Source organism: Simochromis diagramma, unplaced genomic scaffold (assembly GCF_900408965.1).
Source record: "Simochromis diagramma unplaced genomic scaffold, fSimDia1.1 OVJJ01000117.1, whole genome shotgun sequence".
Classification (NCBI taxonomy): Eukaryota; Metazoa; Chordata; class Actinopteri; order Cichliformes; family Cichlidae; genus Simochromis; species Simochromis diagramma.
In genome coordinates, this window is record NW_024387159.1 from 1 (window position 1) to 27,202 (window position 27,202).

Here is a 27,202-nt window from a genome sequence, read left to right on the forward strand (position 1 = left end):
ACGTAAGCGAGCGCATAATTTTTTTTTGGCATTGAAACAGGAGGAGTGTGTAGCTTACATCTGTATGCCATCAGCTTGTCCTTAGGTCACAAGTTTCCTTCCACATACCGCTTGGCAAAAACTGCATAAAAAGCACTTAGCAGCAACAAAAACATAATAGTCCGAAACACGCTTGTGCCGATCCGGATCAGCTTTTGTAACACTTCCGACGTCCATCAGCGGGAACTATCACAATGTCCTCCATGTGCCTGGCCCGAACCTGAATGACGGTCATTTTGCGGAAAATGTAGTTTTTTTTTTTTAGGCCATCGGTGGCCTTATGAGCCTATACTGGTGTTTGTATAATAAAAAAGTTATGTTGGAGTTATGACTTTTCTGTGTCGTGTCTGGGATCTGAGGGGACTCATATGAAACTGCGGGAAATAGTTTATTTTGATGCAGGGAGCCGGGAGCAGGTAAATATATAAACCACCAGCAGCCAAACAGAGAAGCCTGACGACCCAGTTGTAATGAGCTAGGAGAACTCGACCTGGACACTGTTGCTTGTCCTTCCCGAAGACAATAAGTTCTCTGCTGGAGCAGCCTTTAAATCAACGCCTCTCTCGTCTCTTACAATGGACCCCAGACAACAAGTAAGCTAGTTTTCGCTGCTACGAGCCCGCACTAACCCGACGGATTGAGCCAGAGGTCCCTTTCTACGGTTTGGAGCTGGCGGACCTGTGTATATTATGCGTTTGCAGGATCACTGCAAAAGTGGCAGCCTACCTAATGTCCACCTACTGTGTACTCGATTTAAATTAAATGTAAAATCGAGTTGTATTGGTAAGGGCGAGTATGCCCTCATAACAATAATAAATCACAGTCACAGGAGTTGTAACAGCATGATCGCGATATAAGAATCACCAAAGTATTCAGAATACGTGTACAAATACATTGTTGGGCATGTAATGCTGTAGTGAAGTACATTTTAAAAGTACCTCCAACACCCCTGCAGACACTACACACCAAACAGAAAGTGACCTGTTCAGGGCAGAAACCGAAGTCTTTCCAGCCTCACAGGTTGTCTGTTATAAAAAATATCAATAAACAGAGATGAATGATTCTGCGCTGGGGTCATGTTTAACTTTTGCATCCTGTGGTCAGCATCATGCATCATGTGGAAGCACTGCAATTTTTTTGTACTGAGTTTTACAAACTCTAAAATAGGTTTTGCAAATTGTACCTTCCTCTGATTTTTTTAATGTCTTTCATTTTTGACCGCCATGTTCAATCTGAGGGTCTTTTTTGGGGGAAGGCTTTTCATTCGTTCCGGTTGCTTACATGTAAGCGGTTCTTGATTTGCTGACAGGTAAGTTTCTAAAACTTTCTCAAGTTCTAAGACTGGATTAGACTTTGCCAGTAAAAACATTAAAAGGTCAAAAACGTTAAAAGATGAAGTTTTTTCAGCATGACTGGAAGAGAAAATCAAAGGAGAAAAACTGATCTGAGGCAAACACAACATCTGTCAAAGAATGGGGGAGACAAAGTTATGGCACTGATGGTTTTGGCTGTAAGTGTAGCTGGGCCACTGTATTTACTGATAATGTTACTGCTGATAGAGGTAGCATGTCACAATCTGGGAGACAGATCGTCTGGAGGGAGGATTTGGACCCAAACGAAGCACGGACGACAGCGTAGCTGTGAGCAAGTTTATTAACAATGAAAGGCAAAGGGAGGTTTGGAGTCTTCTCTCACCCCCATCCTGCGGCCTGCTGGAGCGGGGGGGCTAGGAGGAGGAAGTTGGCCGTCCGACTGCGTCTGGAGTGTGGGGCCTCCCTGCTGCTACGGGAGTCGGGCGGTCTGCTCTCCCCACCCGCAGGGAAAAGGGTAACACACCGGGTCTGGTGCAGTCCCCCCTCCAGGGCAAGGGGACCTAGACCCGGTTTGTTAGAGTATGCTTGGGGATGTGATCGTGTGTACAGCGTCTCTTTATGTCTGTCTCCACGTTGGTTTGAGTGTGGAGTGAGTGCATATGAGAGCATGAGGGTGGGAATGGATGTTGTTGTGTCTGGTGTGCCTGTATGTCTGTGTCTATATGTCAGGTCTGGGTATCAGACGCCACCTTCTCTGGGGACATTCTCAGGCCCTCCAATGTTTTGGAGGCCTATCTCCCCCTACCCACCACTTCCCCTGCCAGTGGCGGACTCCCTCAGAACATCGTTGTGTTTGGTGGTTCTTTGTGTCTGGGATGGGCGTCCGGGTCACACACCGGCTCACTCCTTGGCGGCCGCTTATCGGGCCTGGAGCCTGGGGCTCGCTCGTGCCACTTCGGAGGTGAGGTGCCCCCGGCCTCTCGGCCTGGGGCTCGGTCACTCAGGCACGGCTGGCTGCGGCGGAAGCTCACGGGCGCGTCACTGCAAACCCCCCTGGCTTCTGCTCCGCGGCTGCTGAGGTGAGCCCTCATCTGGGACTCTCCTCAGCTCTTTCTGGGACAGTGGCGCGGCTGCCCCTCTGTTGGTCTTCCTTGGTCTCTTGTGTTCTGGGGGCCCTCTGGATGTCTGGAGTTTTGATCTCCTCCATACCTGCTTCATGCCCTGGAGGACGGGGCTGTGGCCCCCCCACACCCTCTAGCAGATCATTACATGAAGGAACCTTTTAAAAAAACAAGCGCGTCCATGCTCACAGGTGTACACACGGGTGATCACACCCACAAACTACACCCTTTTTGGCTCCTACCTCAAAGCACGCTGTGTTCTGTTGATCTTATGTGCTGCACAATAATGTTTAATATTTAGTATATACTGTCATATTCACATATATCATTGTGATGTTGTTTATTCTATTACTCTTGTTCTCTTCTGCTTGTTTTATTTTTTCTTTCTCAGCAGGTGACCCAGGTGATCGATATATGCATTTTCTTTTTCCTTTTTTTCTTCTGCCCGTTCTGTGGTTTTTGGTTTTTGCCCTTCTCCCCCGTCCCTCTTCTCAGCTGTTTCTCTTTCCCTCTTTCTTTCTCCCCTTCTTTCCCCCAGTCAAGTCTGTCCCGTATTCAGTAAGTGAAAATAAAATAAACAATAAAGGTGAATCAAATGGACCATTACGGCAAGGCTGGGATGGTCAATTTGGTAAAGTAAATCCGTTGGGCATCTTTCTTTGCCTTTAGACAACAATTCTGATGCAAAAGAGCCAAACGGGACAGGCAAAAAAAAAAAAAAAAATTTTCTAAAACTTCTTTCAGGGTGAAGATTCTCTGAAACTCTGTTCATGTGTTTGAGTAGACAAGTACAACATTTCTTTTCTTCTTTTTTTTTTTAAGTGAACAAGAGGAAATCAGATTTTGTCTTACAAGGATGAATGTCTGAGCCTTTATCTTCAGACATTGTTTGCATGTTTTTTTGGCATTTGGCAACACTTGGGGTTATATCACAAAGTCCTGCTCTGTTTGATCATGAAACATTTTCTTGCCTTTCTCAGTCAATGGACATGTTTTTGTAAAAGATTGCAGAAAATACCCAAATTTAAAAATCCCACACATCCATCAATGTGTGGATGTGTCCTAAAACACAAGAAAGAAAAACATTTTCATAACTGACTGATTAATTGATAAACAGCATCGAACTATTTGATCCAACTACTTGTTGTTTTCAGTCAGATGATTTCCATAGAGAGGCACTTTGCATCAGCAGCACCATGCTCCAGTGCTCTGGGAGAGTTATAGTCCTGAGAGTTGAACACTGGATGACTGACAGCTGTCCTTCATCACAACAGAAGCCACAGAAATCCTCCTCATCAAAAACATGACTTTGATCTGCGTCCTCATCTGGACTCTCCTCTGCTGCTGCTTCACAGGTAAAGTCCAGAGAATCAAACTCCTCTCCTCTATCAACATCTGTCCCTCTGAAATGAAGCCCACAAAACCATGAAGCTGCTTTATGTTTTTGTCTCTGTGTCCTCAGAGTCCAGAGGACAGATCACAGTGACTCAGCCTGGAGCAGTGAGCTCTGCTGTGGGAGGAACTGTGAGCATCAAGTGTAGGACCAGTCAGGATGTTTATGTTTGGAGCAACTATCAGCGTTTAGCCTGGTATCAACAAAAAGATGGAGGAGTTCATAAACTGCTCATTTACCATGCTAGCACTCGACAATCAGGGATTCCAGCTCGTTTTACAGGCAGTGGATCAAACTCTGACTTCACTCTGACCATCAGTGGAGTCCAGGCTGACGATGCAGCAGTTTATTACTGTCAGAGTTATCACTACATCAACAGTCAGTATGTGTTCACACAGTGAAAAACAGTCGTACAAAAACCTCCCTCAGTCAGACTGAACAGAAACTGAAGTGACTGCTGGAGCTGGAAGATACTGCAGAGACTGATACAGTTCACTGAGGACACACACACACACACACACACACACACACACACACACACACACACACACACACACAGAGTGATAGAGTGAAAATGTTATTGTTGCTAAACAAGTTGGAAATCTATCTGTATCTCAGTCAATCAAATTTTGACCTTTGACCTCTGCTTCAGAGCAGCTCAAATACATGTGAACCAGTTCCTGAATATTGCTCATTATGAAAACATTTCTTAAACAAAGAGAAAAAAAACACAATAAATCACCAAAATCAGTGAGTCACAATTGTCTGCATAACTTATAAAAATACTTCCAATAGAAACTTTAAGTCCAGTTTTCTCAGGTTTGTAGATTTTTTCTTTTTTGCTGTTCAATACTAGTCTGATAACTTTGTCTTGCAATTCCAATAAAATTGATCCATGTTTGTGGCTGTAATGTGACAAAATGTGGGAAAGTTCAAGGGGGCTGGATACTTTTGCAAGCCAGTGTATGTGTGGCCTCATTAGGATAGGGATTTATATTGGCGTGAGGGACTGTAGCCTATAAGTTCTTATTGTTAAATGATAGTTATGAGATGGTGTGTTTCAGGTGATTTTACAGAAAAACACCAAAATAATGTACTGCATTACTTTAAAAAAGTACTCTGCATAATAGAATACTTTAAGATACCTCAACACTGATCATTTGACTCATTCTTATATTGTGCTTTTCTACTCCACCTGAGAACTCAAATTGCTTTATATAACAAGCTACAACATGCTGAAACATTCATTAAACAGCATGCAATGACTTTGCATGAATAACGGCGGTGTCGCTCAATATTCTCAGTAATAAAATCATAATCTCTAAGTTCTTATCAATTCCCCTTCGCACTTATTCTTTAACATAAACTTCGCTTAACTTCATGTATTCAAAGTGACTTAATTCTACTGACTCATATTGACTTTCTACAGATAGCACACTGGTTTCCAATAAGAATCCTGGAAATCATTATTTAGAGTTTAATATTGACATCACCACAAAAGTAAGACAAACACTCGATTCTTATTTAATGTAGATTTTTTTATTCTTTAAAACTTTAAACAAACTTTAAACTTTAAACAAAGCAATGAACAATGAGAGAAGAAATTGGAAAAAAAAAAAAGGAGTGTGAAAGTAAGACCAGCATAAAAGTCACATATAGTTCAGGACTGGGGACACTGGTCTCTCATCAGTGGCTCTGAGACCAGAGTCTGGGAGCCCTGGGTGGCCTCACAGGTCACAGAGCCCACCTTCATCCAGTGGTCTGCAGGGAGCCTCAGGGTGCTGCTCCAGCTGTAGAGGCCGTCGTTCTCCTGCACCACGGGGCTCCTGCTCTCCTCCCAGCTGATGCTGCCACTGCCATCCACCTTCCAGGACAGACTCCAGTCTGAGGGGAAGCCCTTGTTGGCCACACACATGAGTGTGGCCTCCCCCTGTTTCAGCTCCTCACTGGAGGGACCCAGCACCTTCAGGGCGGGGCGGGCATCACCTAGGAAACACCAATCAGCTTAGAGGACAGGAACCACAATTTGATTTTCTCCGTTAAGAAGTTTCTGTCAGGTGTTTTTTCTGCTCCACCAGTCATTCACTCACACATTGTTTCACTTCCCTTTAAGAAACCTCTCATGCATATCAGCACAGAGAGAATCATCACACAGTTTGAGCTGAAATATGTTCAAACTACACTGGAAATAAAAGAAGCAGATGTGGAAACATTTACAAAAGTATTTTAGCTTCAAAGTCATCAGTTATCTATAACACATCACTTGTTGGAGATAAGAAACTTAATAGCACTACTTGAATGATGTGGATTAATTTCTTTTACTGCTTACATGATTTTAATGACATTTGAAATGATATCTGCTACAACAGAAACACCAGACGTGCTGCACACTGTCAAATGCCCATCTTTAACTTCTGGAAATAAAATAAGCAGATATGGCAACAATTATACAAGATGTTAAGCTTCAAAAACCTCCGTTCTGTATAATACACAAGTTTTCTACTTACCTCATGTGAGTTTCAGTCATTTATTGTAGTGCTTTTATGATTTCTAAGCAAATTCTACATTTTTACTGACTAAGTAAAAGACCAGAAATCTTTATCTTCACTCTGTTTAACTTGAGGACAGTTACATTTAATTCATCTTAGAGACAGTGACTGTGATTTCAAACTAGAAAATAATCACAGGCTGATGACAGTTTATATTATTTACACAATGCATTGTCTTTATGTCAGAAATGTCGACATAAAATCTGATTAAAGCTGATGGAGTCAGCCTCCAGTGTATAATGGTTATAATATTACCTCTACATGAATACTTCATTGTTATAAAGCTAACATTTAAACCTCGATGTAGTTTCTTTAAAAACATTATAATCTTACTTCCAACATCCAGTCTGGTTCCTCCACCAAACGTCCACCACAGTGATACAAACTCACTGAGCCGCTGCACAAAAACCTCTGACTGTAGAGACACGGCTCTCTGACTCTAACAGACTAAATTAAAACCAAAAGCTCTCAAGAGTTAACCAGACATATATATATCTCAATAATCCTCAAGTCAACTCTGATGTTTTATATTATTTGTTAATATTGATTTTAACATTTATTCTGAAGCTAACTTTGTGTCTTCATGAAAATTGATCTAAAAACTATTTTAATGATTTTTGTTTTCTGGCACACTGAACAGAAAAGTCAAGATAACCACAAGAAAGAAATCTGATAAAATAAAAGAGGTTTAAGTTCGACTTACTTCCAACATCCAGTCTGGTTCCTCCACCAAAAGTCCACCACAGTGATACAAACTCATTGAGGCGCCGTACAAAAACCTCTGACTGTAGAGAGACACGGCTCTCTGACTCTGAAACAAACAAACTCAACAATATGAATTGTTTTTATCATAGCTTTATAACATCTTAATAGTATAATTTTAAAATAAAATAAAATAAACACAATAAAATAAAGTTCCAAAAATATAATTTGAGAATTTACATTTTATAGTTGTTAAGATACATCACTACAAAAGCTCCCTGTCACAGCTGCGGGTTTTATTGGAAGGACCCAAACGCAGACTCAGATTCAGGGAGTGAGTTTTATTTAATGTAAGTGAAGCACATAACAGGAACGGGTATGGCGTGAACAAAACTTGGGGAAAACTACAAACCAAACCTGAAACGTGAGGAGACTGAGACAACACAGGGGATGGTCAGCAGGAAACGAGATGCGGATGAAACACCAGTAGACGCAGATGCTCCAACAAAGAGCAAAGAGGCAAACACACACTAATATACACACACAAGGAAACAAGGAAATAACAGACAGAAGGAAGAGTTGATTCTAATTAGACGAGACTGGGAGGATGTAACCTGAAAACATTACCATAGAACCAAAAATACTAAGAAAAACACAATCGAGGAACAGAGAACATTAAACTCTGAACAATCACAAATAACCCAAAATAAACAAAACCACAGAATATTAATTAACCTAAAACATAAACATGGAGTCCACAGACTCCGGACCACGACACTTCCACCTTCTTTCTCAAAACTCTAAACATTAAAGTGAATTTTCAATCTACATTCACAAAACCTCAAACTGCACAAATACATCAAAACAGTTTTACGTGTTCTCACAAACACTCAGTGTCTTTAGATCAGTGGTTCTCAAACTTTTCACAGTGAGGACCACCTCATAACATATGTCTCTTGAAGTATCACCCTTATGACCGACATTAAAGTACAGTTATAGGCCTATTTACAGTGGCTTGCAAAAGTATTCGAACTTTTCCACATTTTGTCACATTTCAGCCACAAATATGAATCAATTTTATTGGAATTCCACGTGAAAGACCAACACAAAGTGGTGCACACGTGAGAAGTGGAATGAAAATCATACATGATTCCAAACATTTTTTACAAATAAATAACTGCAAAGTGGGGTGTGCGTAATTATTCAGCCCCCTGAGTCAATACTTTGTAGAACCACCTTTTGCTGCAGTTCCAGCTGCCAGTCTTTTAGGGTCTGTCTCTACCAGCTTTGCACATCTACAGACTGAAATCTTTGCCCATTCTTCTTTGCAAAACAGCTCCAGCTCAGTCAGATTAGATGGGCAGCGTTTGTGAACAGCAGTTTTCAGATCTTGCCACAGATTCTGGATTGGATTTAGATCTGGACTTTGACTGGGCCATTCTAACACATTGATATGTTTTGTTTTAAACCATCCCATTGTTGCCCTGGCTTTATGTTTAGGGTCGTTGTCCTGCTGCAAGGTGAACCTCCGCCCCAGTCTCAAGTCTTTTGCAGACTCCAAGAGGTTTTCTTCCAAGATTGCCCTGTATTTGGCTGCATCCATCTTCCCATCAACTCTGACCAGCTTCCCTGTCCCTGCTGAAGAGAAGCACCCCCAGAGCATGATGCTGCCACCACCATATTTGACAGTGGGGATGGTGTGTTCAGAGTGATGTGCAGTGTTAGTTTTCCGCCACACATAGCGTTTTGCATTGAGGACAAAAAGTTGCATTTTGGTCTCATCTGACCAGAGCAGCTTCTTCCACATGTTTGCTGTGTCCCCCACATGGCTTGTAGCGAACTGCAAACAGGACTTCTTATGGTTCTCTGTTAACAATGGCTTTCTTCTTGCCACTCTTCCATAAAGGCCAACTTTGTGCAGTGCACGACTAATAGTTGTCCTGTGGACAGATTCCCCCACCTGAGCTGTAGATCTCTGCAGCTCGTCCAGAGTCACCATGGGCCTCTTGGCTGCATTTCTGATCAGCGCTCTCCTTGTTCGGCCTGTGAGTTTAGGTGGATGGCCTTGTCTTGGTAGGTTTACAGTTGTGCAATACTCCTTCCATTTCTGAATGATGGCTTGAACAGTGCTCCGTGGGATGTTCAAGGCTTGGGAAATCTTTTTGTAGCCTAAGCCTGCTTTAAATTTCTCAATAACTTTATCCCTGACCTGTCTGGTGTGTTCTTTGGACTTCATGGTGTTGTTGCTCCAAATATTCTCTTAGACAACCTCTGAGGCCGTCACAGAGCAGCTGTATTTGTACTGACATTAGATTACACAGCACTCATCAGGCAACGTCTATGGGCAACTGACTGCACTCAGACCAAAGGGGGCTGAATAATTATGCACACCCCACTTTGCAGTTATTTATTTGTAAAAAATGTTTGGAACCGGCTGTTCAAACCCCCTCAAGGCTGCCCGCTGGGATTGAAACGATGGGACGAGGCGTGAGTTCTCAAAATGGGCTCATTGAGTGCAGCACGGATAAGATCTTGGAGAAGCTTACGGCTGCCGTGAATACTCAGAATAAGACCTCTGAGCACAAACTGGATCACATCTTGGAGAAGCTCACTGCGGTCGTGAGTTCTCAGAATCTGCTCTTTGAGCACAAGAATGACAACATCACGGAGCGTAAGTTTGATAACATCATGGAGAAGCTCGCAGCTCTCCAACGGGAGATTGAGAGACCAGTGTTGGACTGTTAGAACAGCATTGAAATTCATATGAGTTGTTCGCACTAAAGTAAAAACCACCATCACTTCATGCGGCTACCCCTTTGGCACCAGCTGCGGTCTCAAGCCTGGAGCTGAACAACAACACCCTGATAACGACTGTGTTTAGACCAGTGGTCTCCAACCTTTTTTGCGCCATGGACTGGTTTATGCCCAACATTATTTTCACGGACCGGCCTTTAAGGTGTCGCGGATAAATACAACAAAATAAAACTAGTACCGGTACCGAAAAAAAGAAGATTTATTCATAACACAGGAAAACCGAGTTAACGATAAAAACGATAACAAGATAACGCTGAAAACCGATAAAAACCCTGAAAACCATATATTTCACACCTGAGCCTCAACTCTTGCGGCCCGGTACCAAATGACTCACGGACCGGTACCGGTCCGAGGCCCAGGGGTTGGGGACCGCTGGTTTAGACTGTTCTTCCCATTCCATGCAAGACCACCTGTGTTGGCTGGAAGACTGTTTACTTAGCCTGGCAGGGCGAAGGACACTGTCTCAGCTGAACTCTGGACACACACACACATACAGACACAGACATATATACACATGCAGATGTACACTCATCCCCCCTCCAAACGCCTTCGACGCTTATTCCCTTCCGATGCTGACGGTGGATCAAGGAGACCAGCGCAAAGGCTGCAGGCCCGGATGCACTGTCTACAATGTCTCTCACCCTTTACCCTCCCCTGTTGCTTGTCATGTGTTTCTTTGGTGTATTAAGAGTTTTTTCATGTGCAGAGGTGTTTTTTTCTGTTCTCAAACTGATCTCCCTGTTCGAGCTCAGTCTGGGGAGAGTTATTTTTTTTCTCCTTATCTTTCCTCATGTGGTGCATTTTCCATTGTTATACCTCTCTGACCTGTCTTCCCCATGTGATGTTTTTGGGTAATGTATGTATGGTCGGAGGGTAAGATGGCGCTGCCCTTGCGTGCAATAGGTCGGCAGCCTTAACATGAAATTTCCCCTTGTGGGACTAATAAAGGTATCTTATCTTATCTTATCTTATCTTACGTTTTAACTGTCATGGTCCGGGTGAGTGCGGGGTTTTTCCACTCTGCTGGGCTCCACCTTCAGGCGGAGACTCCCATCAGCCTTCAAACCTGACTGCAATCAAGTCACCAGCATTTAAGACCAGCACTCACAACAGACCTCTGCCAGATCTTCAGCTAACCCACGTTAGTGCTAGGCCGCCAAGCTCTTGAGAGTTTCCCTAACATCTGCATTTCTACTCAGTGTTTTCTCCCTGTCTTAGTACCTGCCTGGCTGTCACGCTTTAGAAAACAGGAGAGATGCATCTCTGTCTGGACACTGGGTTTCTGCTATCAGGTTGCACTCCCTTCATCGTGGTCCTTCATCTGCCTCCCTGCCAGGGCCGTTGCTCCAAGTATATTCCGGACTCTCTCCCCACCACTCCTCACCCGGACCCCCTAGACACCCTCCTTGCATGACGCCTGCCCCTGCAATGCATAAGCCATAACCATCATAGTTTAATCAAATGGCTGTGATTCACTAGACTGCCACTGACTGGCTGTCTCTTCTCATTATAGTGACTCTGTGTAACTCCACCCAGGCCGCTGCCCCTTTTCCCCTCCCCAGGATCTGTACTTAAACTCTTGCATCTAGTCATAGCACACTGTCTGAGTTTCATGTTTCATAGTTCACAGTTCGTAGCCTTTATAGTTCCTGCATTGTAATTAAACTAGGCACTGTAAATAAAGCACTGTATTCACGTCAGTTTTGCCTACTGTTTTGTGATGACCCTCCTCCGAGATCCCCACCTATCAAAGGGAAATGCACCGCTCTGAAGGTGCTGCTGCTGCGGCGCTACTCCCCCTCCGATGCAGAGCGGGCTGAGAAACTCCTCTCTCTCTCTGGCCTGGGTGATGGTACCGCTCTCGAGCTCATGGAGAGCACGCTGTCCTTGCTAGGAACGGATGACGGCAGATTCCTCTTCACTCACGTCTTCCTTGAGCTGGCCTTGACAACTCCCCGTTGCTGGGTGCGAAGGATTCCCAGTCACTTGCAGACAGAAGTGGATCGCATTCGCCTGACTACCAGGAGCTTTGGCATCCAGACGATAATTCCGACTCTCCCGCGCCCCCACCGATTCTCCCAGGGGCCTCCAACTCATTGATAGTGGCTGGGATTGTGGGGTCATGGAAAAGGGTTGTGTTTTTACCATCAGCGTGACAGCGCTGTGCCGCCTTTGCAGTTTTAAGGCCCAGGGAAATGAGCCCGCCTGTGCTCTGTAGCGGCCGTGACCGCTGGCGATAAGGAAAGGCTGCACTTCATGGAGGACTCATGCTCGGGGAGACGTTTTCTGGTTGACTCCGGCTCCCAGAAGAGCCTCGGGAACGCTCGTGTCGTCTTTGCATACCTCCACAATGGTATATTATTTAAACTTTAAAAAAAAAAAATATGGAGATTTCTCATGTACCACCAGAGAGAGCCCAAGTACCACTTGTGGTATGTGTACCACAGTTTGAGAAAGACTGCTTTAGATCATGCACAGAACCAGTTAAAATGATAATACTGCTGAGCATTACACACTACATCACAAAACAGAAAATAACATGTTCAGGACATGAAAGTCGAGTCTTTCCAGTCTCACAGGTTGTCCTGTTATTCTACAAAACATTTTAACAAGTGATATCTGCGCTGTGGTCATGTTTAACTTTTCCAACCTGTGGTCAGCATCGTGCATCAATGTGAATCACTGCAAGGTTTTTTGTACTGAGTGAGTTTTTAAAAACTCTAAAATAACTTTTACAAATTGTTCCTTTTTTTTTAAATTTCACTTTTGAGGCCATGTTTACATGCACAGGTGTAGTTTGAAAAACATTGACTTTTCTGTTTATTCTGGCCTATTTTTTACATGTGAACAGCACTTTAATTTGTTGACAGGTCATTTTCTAACTTCTTTCAAGGTGAAGATTCTCTGAAACTCTGTTCATGTGTTTGTGAGTAGATAAGTACAGTATTTCTTTTCTTTTTTTATGTGAACAAACTCAGATTGTGTCTTACAAGGACAAATGTGTGTGCTTTTATCTTCAGACAACACTGTCTATAGTTAGCATGTTTTTTTTGGCATTTTTCCCATCATTGGATAATAAAACAGTGAAGACAGACAGGAAAGTGGGAAAGACACACAGTAAAGGGCCACAGGTTAGACTCAAATCCAGGCTGCTGCCCCGTCCCATGACCCACTGTGCTAAACTGGCACCCTGCACAGTCCTGATTGGCCAACACTTGGAATGGGGTGAGGAAATCTCCTTTCCAAGAAAATCGTTCTTGTTACGTTCTGTGAGGCTGTGGGAGTGTGCGGGTGGGGTGTTTGCCCACTCTCCCCGCCTCCACCCCTCTTGCCACTCCTTCCTCTCTCTGTCTCTCTCACTCTCCTCTCTCCCCAGGACACAGCTGCTGCTGATTAGCCTCGTTTGCCACCTGACTCCAGTCAGCAATCATCCTCTGAGGCTATTTAAACTGGGGATGAGCTGTGAGCAGGGTGGCTTTTTCCTCGGTGGCTCTACGCGTTTCGGTGCTAGGTGTTGGACAGACAGCCTCTTTCTGACCAGTGAGCAGACGGGCTTGTGGGCCCTGAGAGTGTCTCCCCGTGGTGGGGAGTAGGGTAGGAAGTGTGGGAAGTGCCTCCTTTTTTATTGTGTTTGTTTGGTAGTCTTCCTGCCTTTCGTGGCTGTGAGTGTTTTCTTTGTTTCTTTGGCGTTGTTGGTAAGACGGCGTTGCCGGCCCTTTAAGTTAATGTTAATGTCGTTTGTAATCCACCTGTACCATTTTGTAATAAAGTTCTATTAATACAGAACAACTCTGTCTGTTTTCCTTTTCATTCTGATTCCGGACTCATTTGTTACTGGTCCCCTCACTCACATGCCTAGACCCCTTCGGGGGGAACGTAACAATGTGGGGGCTCGTCCGGGATATGAATGGAAGGAAAATTGAGTTTTTGTGAGTTGTTTGCTGGTGGCCTGGTTAGTTGTATTGTACCGGCTGCGCTCCCTCTCCAGTTAGCAAAAGGGGAGTGTCTAGCTGAGCGTAAGCTCCTCCTTCAGGCACTCATTTTTTATTTTTCCTTTATTATTTTCGGAGTAATCCCGGGTGGGGATTAGTTCCCTGTCGGGGGTAGGCTTGTCGGTGCTTTGTGCACTTGATGCTTAGCCTTTAAAGTTGCCTCGAGCCTGGTACACTCCAGAAGCTAACTAGGCTAAGTTTTTAGTAGGCAGGTCTGGGGAGAGGGTCGGCGGTACTTTTATTTATTGGTTAACCTCTGGCCACACTTTTCCCGCCTGTTTTCTCATTTGTGTATTGGAGGTGGTGCTTCTTTGTTGTTATTGTTAGCCTCAGGTAGTTTTTTGTTTTTAGAGTTGATGGCTACCTTTGATATTGCCGTGTTTAAGAAAAACCCCTCGCTTGTCCAACTGGACGCCTGTAGGAAGAGGGATTTGCATGAGGTGGCATCAGGTTATAGCATTTCTGTTTCCACAGCTCTGCGTAAGGCTGAGCTGAAAGCTGCTCTTGTGTCTGGCTTGGTGGAGAAAGGGATAGTGGCCTTGCCAGTATCTGCCAGTCCACTTGAGCATGGTGCAGCATCTCAGCCCGTTCCGCAGGCACTAGCTCAAGCTGTAGGTCCATTGGTGTCGACACCTGTTGATCAGGGGCTGCCTGAGGACAAACCCATGACATTGCCTCGCTTCGAACCCCTCTCCATGGAATCAAGTGAGGGCTCGAAGCAGGATGCTAAGCTCCGTGTACGCCTGGCCCGTCTCCAGTTAGAAAAGGAGGACCGTGAGAGGGAGTTCCAGCTAAAGAAAGAGCTGGAGCTTAGGCGTTTAGACGCAGAGCTTGCTAGAGCCAGAGAGGTAGAATTGAGGAAGGTGGAGGTGGAGGCAGAGACAGCTGTAAGGTTGCGACAGCTGGAACTCCGGCAGGTTTCCCTTCCTCCGACTGCCTCCATTCGTCAGGCAGACACCCCGTTTGACGTAGGGAAAAACAGTCGTCTGGTTCCGATGTTCCGTGACACTGAGGTCGACAGCTACTTCGAGTCGTTTGAACGAATAGCCACGGCCTTGCACTGGCCACGGGATTCGTGGGCCATTTTGCTCCAATGTAAGCTGGCGGGTAAGGCTCATGAAGTTTGTTCCTCGTTGTCAGCTGAGGACAGCTTGGACTATGACAAGCTGAAAAGGGCTATCCTGCTGGCCTATGAGCTGGTCCCAGAAGCCTATAGGCAGCGTTTCCGGGGGTTGAGAAGAGGTCAGGGTCAGTCCTATCTTGATTTCGCCAGGGAAAAAGGTGTTCTTTTCGATCGGTGGTGTGCGGCCTGCAAAGCCACTGACCTGGCTTCGTTCCGGGAACTAATGTTCATAGAGGAATTTAAGAACTGCATTGCTGAGCGCATCGCGGTATATATTAATGAACAGAAGGTTTCCTCGCTACAGCAGGCTGCGACGCTGGCTGATGAGTTCGCGCTCGTCCATAAAACCAGTGTCAGTAGGTATGACCGGCGCGATGCCCCAGTGAAAGCTAGCGAGGTGCCAGTTGCACAGCACCCAAAGAGTGAGGTACTTGTGTTTCGTCCCAAGGCAGACCGAAAGTGTTTTTTCTGTTTTAAGTCTGGCCACCTGATCGCAGATTGTGAAGCTTACAGACGGAAACAATCAGTCTCATCTTCACGTAAACCAAAAGGGGTTGGGCTAATTAAAACCATGCCTCCTGTCAGTAGGCCCCCTTCCCCTGAGACCCCGGATGAGTGTTTTAAGCCCTTCATTTTTAAGGGGATAGTTTCGCTTTCTGGTAAGACCGAGGATAAGCGTGAAGTGACCATCCTGCGTGACACTGGTGGCTCACAGTCCCTCATACTAGCTAGTGTGCTTGAATTTAATGAGAAGTCTGACTGTGACTCTAGCATCATTGTAAGAGGTGTTGGGATGAGTTTTGTGCCTGCTCCCCTCCATCGTATCTGGGTACAGAGTGAGCTGGTGAGTGGTTTCTTCTCAGTGGGTGTGCGGCCTTCTCTCCCGATTAATGGGGTGGATTTTATAATGGGAAATGATATCGCGGGTGGGAAAGTTTACCCTACCCCTGAGGTGACCAACAATCCTGTTATAGAGCCTGTGTTAGATGCCCTCAGCCTGCAGCACCCGGATGTGTTCCCGGTGAGCGTTCTGACTCGTTCACGTGCCCAGCAACAAGGTGGGGGGGTTGATTTGTCAGAATCAGTGATCGGCTCTATTCTAGAGAAGGATGTGATGCCCTGCACCGATGAGGGAGATAATGGTGCCTTAGAGTTAGCTCACAGTGTGGTTGAGCCAGCTCCTGTGTCTGGAGCTCCTTTTCTGCTCACCCGGGAAGCACTTGCGAAGGCTCAGAAAGAAGACCCTTCATTAGTTCAGTGTTTTACCGCAGCAGCTCAGGATAAGGGAGGTGAGGGGAGCAAGAGGCAGACATTTTTCGTTTGGGAAGGTTTATTGATGCGCAAGTGGACCCCAAGGCCTGGAGAAGACTGGAGCGTAGTGCGGCAGTTGGTGGTTCCGACCAGTCTGCGGTGGCATGTGCTGCAGTTAGCACATGATCACGCATGGTCAGGTCATTTGGGTGTCACTAAAACATATGACCGTATACTGCAGCATTTCTTTTGGCCGGCAATGAAAGCAGATGTAGTGCAGTTTTGTAGCACCTGTCACACTTGCCAGCTTGTGGGTAAACCGAACCAGGCGGTGCCCCCCGCCCCCCTACGTCCTATCCCTGCCGTCGGTGAACCTTTTGAGCATATCCTGGTAGACTGTGTTGGCCCCTTACCAAAGACGCGGGCAGGGAATCAGTTCTTGTTAACCATAATGTGTGTGTCCACTCGATACCCAGAGGCGATTCCTCTGCGGAAAATCACGACAGCAAGCATTACCAAAGCACTAGTCAAATTCTTTACCACCTTTGGCCTCCCGAAAACCGTGCAGACAGATCAGGGTACCAATTACATGTCCAGGGATTTTAATCGGACTCTACGGTCCTTTGGAGTTTCTCATTCTGTGTCTAGTGCTTATCACCCAGAGTCACAAGGTGCACTGGAGCGGTGGCATCAAACTCTCAAGGCGATGTTGAGTAAGTATTGCCACGACACCGGAAAAAGCTGGGATGAAGGGGTCCCTTTTGTATTGTTTGCTATCCGTGATGCGAAGCAGGAGTCTTTGGGGTTCAGCCCAGCTACCCTGGTGTTTGGACATGACGTGCGGGGTCCGCTAAAGGTGCTGAAGGAGAGTATTCTCAGTGTCTCAGAGAGACACGGCTCTCTGACTCTGAAACAAACAAACTCATCAGTATGAATTGTTTTTATCATATATTTATAACATATTAATAGTACAATTTTAAAATAAAATAAACACAATAAAATAAAGTTCCAAAATTATAATTTGAGAATTTACATTTTATAGTTGTTAAGATACATCACTACAAAAGCTCCCTGTCACAGCTGCGGGTTTTATTGGAAGGACCCAAACGCAGACTCAGATTCAGGGAGTGAGTTTTATTTAACGTAAGCGAAGCACATAACAGGAACGGGTATGGCGTGAACAAATGTCAATGGAAAATGCCTTTCATTGTTAATAAACTTGCTCACAGCTACGCTGTCGTCCGTGCTTGCATTTGGGTCCAAATCCTCCTCCAGACGATCTGCCTCCCAGATTGTGACATGCTACCTCTATCAGCAGTAACATTATCAGTAAATACCAGTGGCCCAGCTACACTTACAGCCAAAACCATCAGTGCCATAACTTTGTCTCCACCATCTTTGACAGATGTTGTGATTTGCGTCAGATCAGTTTTTCTCCTTTGTAATTTTCTCTTCCAGTCATGCTGAAAAAACTTCATCTTTTAACTGTTTTTGACCTTTTAAATGTTTTACTGGCAAAGTCTAATCCAGTCTTCCAGTTCTTGAGTGTAACTTGACAGTAATAAAGTTTTTTTTCTCTATGTTTGATTTAGTTTTTCGGCTGATTGATGATTTCCTGGACCTCATGCTGATACATGCAAGCTCACCTCTTGAACTCAAAATACTTTGTTTCCTCATTATTCCAAGATGAGTTACAAAGATAATCTTGTTTCCCCATGAAATGGTTTGTAGTAGACAGTCGTTCAATTACTTTGCACCATTTCCCAGCATCCAGTGTTTATTTCAGAATCCAGCTATCCTCTGTTTCCATTTGAAATTGTAGTTAACACCTTCAATCAGTAGCTCTTCTGTGTTGTTTTAAGTGCAGTACTGTACAAATGGCTGGTGAAATTCTCCAAAAGCTTTGCTGTTTTCAACATAATGTGTAATAACAACCTCATTATAATATATATTTTCATACCAACAGTTACCTGGGTTGCCACTCTGACCAAAGAACACGTGTTGTAAATTTAAGCATTTGCTTCAAACGTCATTAATTCATCATCTCATAGCATATGGCTATTTCTCCCTCTGTGGATCAATCTTCTGACAGACGTTTTCCTAGAAATAACTCCATTACATAAGCAGTCTGATTTGTTGTACTTCTTTAACTAATAAAGCTTTTTATGAATCTCAATAAAAATATAAATATTTTTATTTATTCAATGCTTTCATTCAATGAAGGCAGATGTTTTTGTGTTATTTATTTTAAAGAACTCAACTATTCTTCATCCCAGATAATCTATAAATTCTTCCTCTTTTACCAACTCTGCGTCATTATAAATTAAACAACATAATATATGTTTTCAATCAAAATAGCTTTCATTGGTCTGTGACCAAGTGTTCTGTGTTTAATTTATATTTCTTGATTATTGTTATTCATGGTTTTAGTTCTCTTGATGATAATTTGTTTTTCTTTTCAGAAGAGTGACCTTGTGTTAAGATGGACACTACGGATAATATTCATTACAGTTGATCATTTACTATTGACATTAATAAATGAATAAGCCATTCTGTTAAACACTGAATAACTGATCATTCAGTTATGAGTCACCTATATAATTTCCTAAATTAGCTGTTGGGCCAACAAATTTATATATAAAAAAAGCATCAAATCAAAGTTATAAAAAATATTGATGATGTCACACTTTCTATTTCAATCTGTGATCTTATCTGACAGGATTCTGGAGAGGCTGGAGCTTTACCCAGCTGTCCCAGGGTAAGGGGCAGGTTACACATTAACTGTAACTGTAATCCATAAACTGCAAATTAAATTTTGAGTAAATTTTAATATCAATTAATAGGAAACTAAGCAAAAACAGAAAAGACATCATTAATTCAGACAGAAAAAGCACGAAGGATTTCATTGTGTCAGTCAGATGATTTCCATAGAGGCACTTTGCATCAGCAGCACCATGCTCCAGTGCTCTGGGAGAGTTTATAGTCCTGAGAGTTGAACACTGGATGACTGACAGCTGTCCTTCATCACAACAGAAGCCACAGAAATCCTCCTCATCAAAAACATGACTTTGATCTGCGTCCTCATCTGGACTCTCCTCTGCTGCTGCTTCACAGGTAAAGTCCAGAGAATCAAACTCCTCTCCTCTATCAACATCTGTCCCTCTGAAATGAAGCCCACAAAACCATGAAGCTGCTTTATGTTTTTGTCTCTGTGTCCTCAGAGTCCAGATCACAGTGACTCAGCCTGGAGCAGTGAGCTCTGCTGTGGGAGGAACTGCGAGCATCAAGTGTAGGACCAGTCAGAATGTTCATGTTTGGAACAACAACCATCTTTTAGCCTGGTACCAACAGAAAGATGGAGGAGTTCCTAAACTGCTCATTTACTATGCTAGCACTCGATATTCAGGGACTTCAGCTCGTTTTACAGGCAGTGGATCAAACTCTGACTTCACTCTGACCATCAGTGGAGTCCAGGCTGAAGATGCAGCAGTTTATTACTGTCTGAGTGAACACTACATTAACAGCCAGCATGTGTTCACACAGTGAAAAGCCATCATACAAAAACCTCCCTCAAGTGCAGAGACTGATACAGTTGACTGAGTACACACACTCAAAGAAATACACTGGGTTTCATATCTTAGTGAGGATATCTAATTGACATGATGCTTTTCCTAACTGCTTACTATAACCTTAACCATCAAAAGTGAATGCCTAACTATAACCTAACTGTAACCCTGACACTAAAACCACTTTTTGAGACTCAAATACCTTTAAAGTCGTTTGGGACGAGCGTTTTTCCCCATAAGTGACTGTTGTTCTCCACAGTATAGTGGCATACCTCACGTGTAACGCACATTACAAAAAAACCCCAAAAAACAAAACATGTGGGGAACCTCCTCCAGATGTCACTGTTGGTGTTTCTGGAGTCAACAAACATAGTGTGTATTATTTCATCAAAAGAAGTTAATTGGTCTCCATCACCCTCAGATTTACAACCAATCATGGGGTAGATGAAGGTAATGACATGTTCTGTTACCAACAGAAAAATGGTGAAACTCCTAAAAAGCCAACTTACAATACTGACACTTGAGCTTCATGACCTTTGACCTCACTCACACTTCACAGAGGTTTTAGGTTTCTTGGAACCTTATCCCAACTTCACATAAATAGGATTGTTAGAAAGGTGTAAAAGTACACAACACACACGATGATTGTGCTCACTATTATTGCGTTTTACTGACAGTTATGAACTCAAGGAACACAGTCTGTTCCAGTCCAGCTCTCCCCGTCCCCGCTCGACTCTGTCTTCATTATATAGAGAAACAGAAAGAGACAGCGTCATCAGTCAGTCGCCACCACCTGTGGCTCACCTGCCTCCCGGTACCGCCCCCTTGAGCTCACTGTACCACTCCTCCCCTGCAGATGAGCCAAGGACCACACCTCCGCCACAGAAGGCAAATCAAACATACCCATTTTGTCTCTCTCTGTTATGGACACAGATGTACAGATTTGTATACAGAGTAGCATGAAAGACTCAAATGTAAGCACTCAGTAAGGTGCAGAAAAGTGCTGAACAATCATAAATTCTAAACAATCAGTTGTTTGTTTCTGCTCATTAAATTCTGTAAGAATTAGAAATGTGAAGGTCCCAAGTTCAGTCTGTGGATTTTACCTCCAACAGCAGCTTTTATCCAGGTACATGTTCTTGAACTTAAAGTGTCCGTGATGATAACAGAGATTCTATCATGATGGGTTTTATTACTTAGTTTTATTCATTTGAATAAAGCTGGAATTCAGTTGTGTAATTGTTTGTAATTTGTGATTAAAAAAAACATCAACAGCAGTGAACAACGATGCTTGATCTGCCCCGCTGTTACATGTCACATGGTTGTGATCATATAGCTACAGAAAGAGGTGTTATAGGTAGTGCTGTCAGAGATAACAGCCTCGTTTAAAAGATACTGATTGTGTCTGTTTGTGTTTTATAAGAAGTCCTTTGAAGCAAAGAGCAGTGACTGTACCTCCACATGTCTGAGCTCCTCACTCTCTGAGACTAAGCTCAGCTACTCTACAGCATGAACCTGTGACCTGGTTAATTCATATTTTTAATTAATCCAGATATATTCTTACTAAATATTATGATAAACATGTGAATCCATCAATGAACCGTAAAACAAAACATTTAAATAATAGAAAATATTTTGGAATAAGAATATTCTGAAGAACAAACTGATATATCTGCTCAATACTACGATGGATTGAATCATTCCTGATAAACAGCATCGTCAGACTGATCCAAGTCAGTCAGATGATTTCCATAGAGAGTCACTTTGCATCAGCAGCACCATGCTCCAGTGCTCTGGGAGAGTTTATAGTCCTGAGAGTTGAACACTGGATGACTGACAGCTGTCCTTCATCACAACAGAAGCCACAGAAATCCTCCTCATCAAAAACATGACTTTGATCTGCGTCCTCATCTGGACTCTCCTCTGCTGCTGCTTCACAGGTAAAGTCCAGAGAATCAAACTCCTCTCCTCTATCAACATCTGTCCCTCTGAAATGAAGCCCACAAAACCATGAAGCTGCTTTATGTTTTTGTCTCTGTGTCCTCAGAGTCCAGAGGACAGATCACAGTGACTCAGCCTGGAGCAGTGACCTCTGCTGTGGGAGCAACTGTGAGCATCAAGTGTAGGACCAGTCAGAATGTTTATGTTTCTGGCAACAACCACTTTTTAGCCTGGTACCAACAGAGAGATGGAAGCCCCCCCAAAGGTCTCATTTACCATGCTAGCACTCGAGCATCAGGGATTCCAGCTCGTTTTACAGGCAGTGGATCAAACTCTGACTTCACTCTGACCATCAGTGGAGTCCAGGCTGAAGATGCAGCAGTTTATTACTGTCAGAGTCTTCACTATCCTAACAGTCAGTATGTGTTCACACAGTGAAAAAACAGTCGTACAAAAACCTCCCTCAGTCAGACTGAACAGAAACTGAAGTGACTGCTGCAGCTGGAAGATACTGCAGAGACTGATACAGTTCACTGAGGACACACACACAAAATAAAGCCCTTCAACACAAATATGTGTCCCACTGCTATCTCACGCATGTTGTTTTCAACTTGCAAATATATAAATAACTAAAGAACAAACTTGGGCCAGTAACAGATACCAAGATGAATCTTAGTCATGACCTTTGATAACCGCAGTGGAACAAAGCCATGACATCTAATCAAGTGTCAGGGCTGTCGCCAGAGCGTGGAGTGAACCCAAAACATACTCCGAGCTGTGGTGTGGACAATGACTTTATTTACAATGAGGTAGAAACACAACAGCAGTGAATAAAATGTGATTTGGAGCAAAAGAAGTGTAACATAAACTATTACCCACACAGTAAAATTGTTATGGCCCTGATCTGGCCCACACAATGTGCTTACACATGGCCCACATACCGCAAAGAATGACGGCCCTTTGGTGGCCCAGATCAGGTTTGCCAGAGGTGGCCCACACATGGGCCAGCACAAGGCCAGCTGCAGATACAATGGTGGTCCTGTGCTGGCCCAGAAGAGTTTCAGCTCTGGCCCCAGATGTCAGCCTAATGTTTACCTTAATCAACCCATGTAATAACAACATGTGGCGGAACATAATAGTGCAACAATAACATGATGAAACTCTGTTCAGACCCTTACAAGTACGCATATTGAGACAGGCCCCATGTGAAGCAGCAAATGCTATACAGGACTTCACAGTGCTTGCATGGCCTTCAGAATTCACTAATACTCTCCAAGTACTTTCACCAAAAAGGCTTTTACTATCCAGATAGCTTCTTTCTCCTTCCATCTGTATCTCTAGCGTAGCTGATTGGTACATGAAGGCACACACAGGTGTCTGAGCAGCGCACACAGATTGGGGGAGGGTCAGTCCTGCCTCCACACCATTTATCCACATATTGATTAAACTTATGTTTACATGCTTTTTATCAGCATTTATTATATTTAATTGCTTTTTATCAATATTTATTCCCATTGTGAAATGAGTATTTTAATCAAAAGAGTATCAATATTTATGCTTTTAATCCCGTTTTTAACACTGGGTTACAATTTAGCAATAAATTTAATAACCCTCTATATTAACAGTTACACACTATATAGAACAACTTTATAGAATTATATTTGTTTGCAGATGTTAGCAGCTATCAGTGAATAGTTATCAGCTATTTTGAAACAAAACTGTAGAGAGACACGGCTCTCAGACTCTGAAACAAACAAACTCAACAACATAATTCTCCACTAGGCCTTTACTGAATCCAAATTCAGTTTCTGCTTGTTTGTGTGTCTCTCTTCATTCAGTTTAGTATTTAATAACAGGAATGCATGCTCTGTTGAGGTGAAAGAAGGTGACTTAAAAATGGAAGAATATCCTATTTCTTTGCCTGTGAAAGTCTTGGGTGGTTTTTAAAGTTTAGTATATTAGCTGATTGACGATTTCCTGAACCTTATGCTAACTTTGAACTGAAAATACTTCATCTTTTAAACTTATCTTTGAATAATGAGGAAACAAGTCTTATGTCTTATGTAGCAAGTACATAAGCTAAAATAATTTAAGTTGGTTATGAGTAGTTGGGCTAATTCAGAAGATATCAGATTCGGCTCTAGGAGGTGAGTGAAGTACAATAACCGTACAACCACAGATATTGTGATTACAATTGTTATTTATAGTGAAAACAAAGTGCAATTACCAAACACCAATATTTTACAAAATCTGCAGACAAGAAAAGATAAAACAATTCAAACTTGTAAAATATCCACTGCACGGCAGTGCAGGAACCTCGTCCAACCTCTGGCAAACAATGTCCATAAAGTTTATTCCATGAGTGATATAAGTCCAACGCGTATGACAGTCTAGACAGGTTGAAATTTGAAGTATGATGATCAGCACTAAGATTCCAAAACTGAAATCTCGGAAGTGAGATTTAGGGGACTGAAAACCAAGAGGGGAGAGTGTAGGCCGCAGCAGCCTCCTACCAGACTGCAGGAAGTCGTAGCTGGGGTTCTGGCTCGTTGGGCCTAGCTCGCCATCCAAAGTAGTGGTGTCGCTGTGGTCTCTCCAGGGCACCACTAGCCTGCACTATAATCACAAAACCACTATTAGCAAAATTCATCTAAATTTCCCAAGCTAGCTTTAGTTCCAGTGTACACACAAAATCCATGAGGAAAATACAAAAAATACATATCCAACCATTGTAATGAATTAAAATAAATAACAATCTCAAATAACAAAACTACAGCCACGTAAAGTGAGAGTAGTAGTAATGTAGTAGGCCTCAGCTATCCCATCAGCTGATAGTACTGGCATACTGATACAGGTTACAAATACAAACAAACATTCAGGCTCAACTCACCATTCACTACGTGCGATGTCACATACGAGCCCCCACGCATCTACCCGCGGCGGTATCAAAGTACTGTTGAACGCAATCCACAATTAATTCAAAGACAAACCAAGGTAGTAAACAGCGAAAAGCGCTCGCCCCACGTACCTGTTGCTTCCATCCGCTAACACCTCTCCCCCGCGTCGTTTCGAGGCGACAACCCGGAAGGCATATATCGGTGCCTCGCGAATGTAATTGGTCACAACAGGCATGTGCAGCCTCGCGGCGTGGCGTGCGTCATGACGCGTCACGATGCCTTCACGGACATGCCCCGGTTGGAATTTAAGATTCCAATTTAATTATAGACGCAGTTCTTTTTATTTTTATGTGGGTTACATCCTCCCCGCCTTAACCATGCACGTCCCGTCGCATGTTAAACCGCTAGACAACGTGAACAGACGAAGGACGGATAGCTTCATGGCCCAATGCATTGGAAAGACTATGCAACATCGTTTGGACAACTGAAATCAGAGGATTACCACGAGTGAAATAGTGAAGTCGATCAGGTGGTGCTCTTTGTCGTTGTGAACGTCTTAGCCCGTCACCTATGTCAGTGTCCTGCTCAATAACACTAGACTCTTCAGGAGAATCTTCAACAGCAACGACAGGAATGTCGACAAGTATGTCTCCATTTCCAGGTAAGTTTTCAGGTAAGCTATTTCTGTTTTCAGAGTGACTTTCAACAAGTTCAAGTAAGATGTCTTCCACATCAGAGTCAGATTGCCCACCACCAGACTCCACTGCTGGAGGAAGAACACTGGACACAGAGGCTGGTTCTCCTTGCACTTCCACTTCAACTGAAGGATCCAAAATCAGTGGTCCTAGGCTCCCACCGTCAGATGAATCTGGAAATTGATTCTGTTTTTCCACAGTGAAGTGCAACGTTGGAGGATTAACATACAATGAAACCAAGCTTCCTGTGTCCTCATCCTCAACCAGAGGTTCTGTGAGGTAATTTAAATCCGGGTTCTGCTTTCGAGTTCTTGGTCTGTGCGGAAGCGATTGCTCTGGTGATTCCAAGTTAACCTCACTGCCCGTGAGGAGGCCGCATGGAAGGAGGAGGTCGCGGTGAAGGGTCCGCATAGGTCCATCGCTGTTCTCAGGTTTTACCTTGTAGACCGGGAGGTCCCCAGCCCGATGGACAACCACATAAACTTCTTCCTCCCATTTATCTGAAAGTTTATGCTTCCCTCGAAGGCGGACATTTCTCACAAGCACACGATCACCTGGTTCCAATGCTGATGGTATCACACGATTGTCAAAGCGTTTCTTATTTCGGTCGGCAGCCTTTGTAGCGTTACTGGAGGCAATACTGAAACTTTCCTCCAATCTCGATTTGAGTGACTTAATGTACTGTGAGTGACTCTTTTGCTGGGATTCCCGCAGTGGCAGATTGAACGCCAGGTCCACAGGTAGACGAGGTGTTCTACCGAACATGAGTTCGTAAGGAGTAAACCCTGTAACCTCGTTCCTGGTACAATTATAGGCGTGAACCAGCGGTTTCACATGCTCTTTCCACCTTGTTTTTTGTTTTGTCTCCAAGGTCCCCAACATTGCCAGCAACGTCCTGTTGAATCGCTCCACTGGATTTCCCCTCGGATGGTAAGGGGTTGTACGGCTCTTCTGAATGCCTGCAAACTCACACAATTCTTTTATTAGTCTTGACTCAAAATCTTGCCCTTGGTCGGTATGAATTCGCTCAGGAATGCCATAATAAATGATATAATTCTCCCATAAACACTTCGCCACAGTTCTTGCCTTTTGATTGGGTGTTGGAATGGCAACAGCGAATTTGGTGAAATGGTCAGTTAGGACTAAGATATCACGAGTGCCACTAGTGTCAGGCTCAAGAGCAAGAAAATCCATACATAAAAGCTCAAGGGGTCGAGATGTTTTTATGCTGACAAGTGGAGCAGCTTGTTCCGGCAGGGCTTTTCGGCGCACACAGCGGCCACAAGTCTTAATCTTCTGCTCAACATCCTTTGCCATTTTAGGCCAGTAGAATCTTGTACGGACAAGGTCAAGTGTACGTTCAATCCCTATATGGCCCATATCCTCATGGAGGCTTTTCAGGACTGATGGTCGCAACTCCTCTGGAAGGACAAGCTGGTATGAAAGGTCTCCATTGTCCCGTCTCCTCCTGTACAGGACTCCATCCACCAGCTCCAACCTGGACCATTCTCTGAGTAGGAACGGAAGTTCAGGGAGCTCAGCTCTAGCTGTTGGTGGAACCCTGTCCCCCGTCTCAAGCTGGTGAATAAGCTCTCGAATGCAGGGATCTGAGTGTTGTTTCTCTTTGATGTTAAGAGTAGAAACGACAGGCAGCTGATGACAGTCCTCGGAACAGTAACTGTCAGGGATGGTATCCATTTGAACTGACAAAGACTCGACAAGTGTGAAGCCAACCTCACCGCAGTCACCCGGCCGTGTGGCTCTGACCAGATGACTTTGGCAGATTGCCTTCACAATCTCTTCTGG

At 43.8% G+C, this 27,202-nt stretch overlaps 1 long non-coding RNA gene and 1 gene segment (V, D, J or C); both read right to left on the reverse strand.

Annotated features, from left to right (window-relative positions):
- Window positions 1-5,433: 5,433 nt before the first annotated feature.
- On the reverse strand, window positions 5,434-7,147 carry LOC120744417. The segment is given in 2 exon segments: window positions 5,434-5,852; window positions 7,119-7,147. A coding segment is annotated over 1 exon segment (255 nt).
- Window positions 7,148-23,860: 16,713 nt separating this feature from the next.
- Window positions 23,861-24,896, reverse strand: LOC120744415. The gene is made up of 3 exons (XR_005698358.1): window positions 24,833-24,896; window positions 24,695-24,757; window positions 23,861-24,420 (listed from the first exon to the last, which is right to left on the reverse strand). It is a non-coding gene; the product is annotated as an uncharacterized LOC120744415 (long non-coding RNA).
- Between the last annotated feature and the right edge of the window lie 2,306 nt (window positions 24,897-27,202).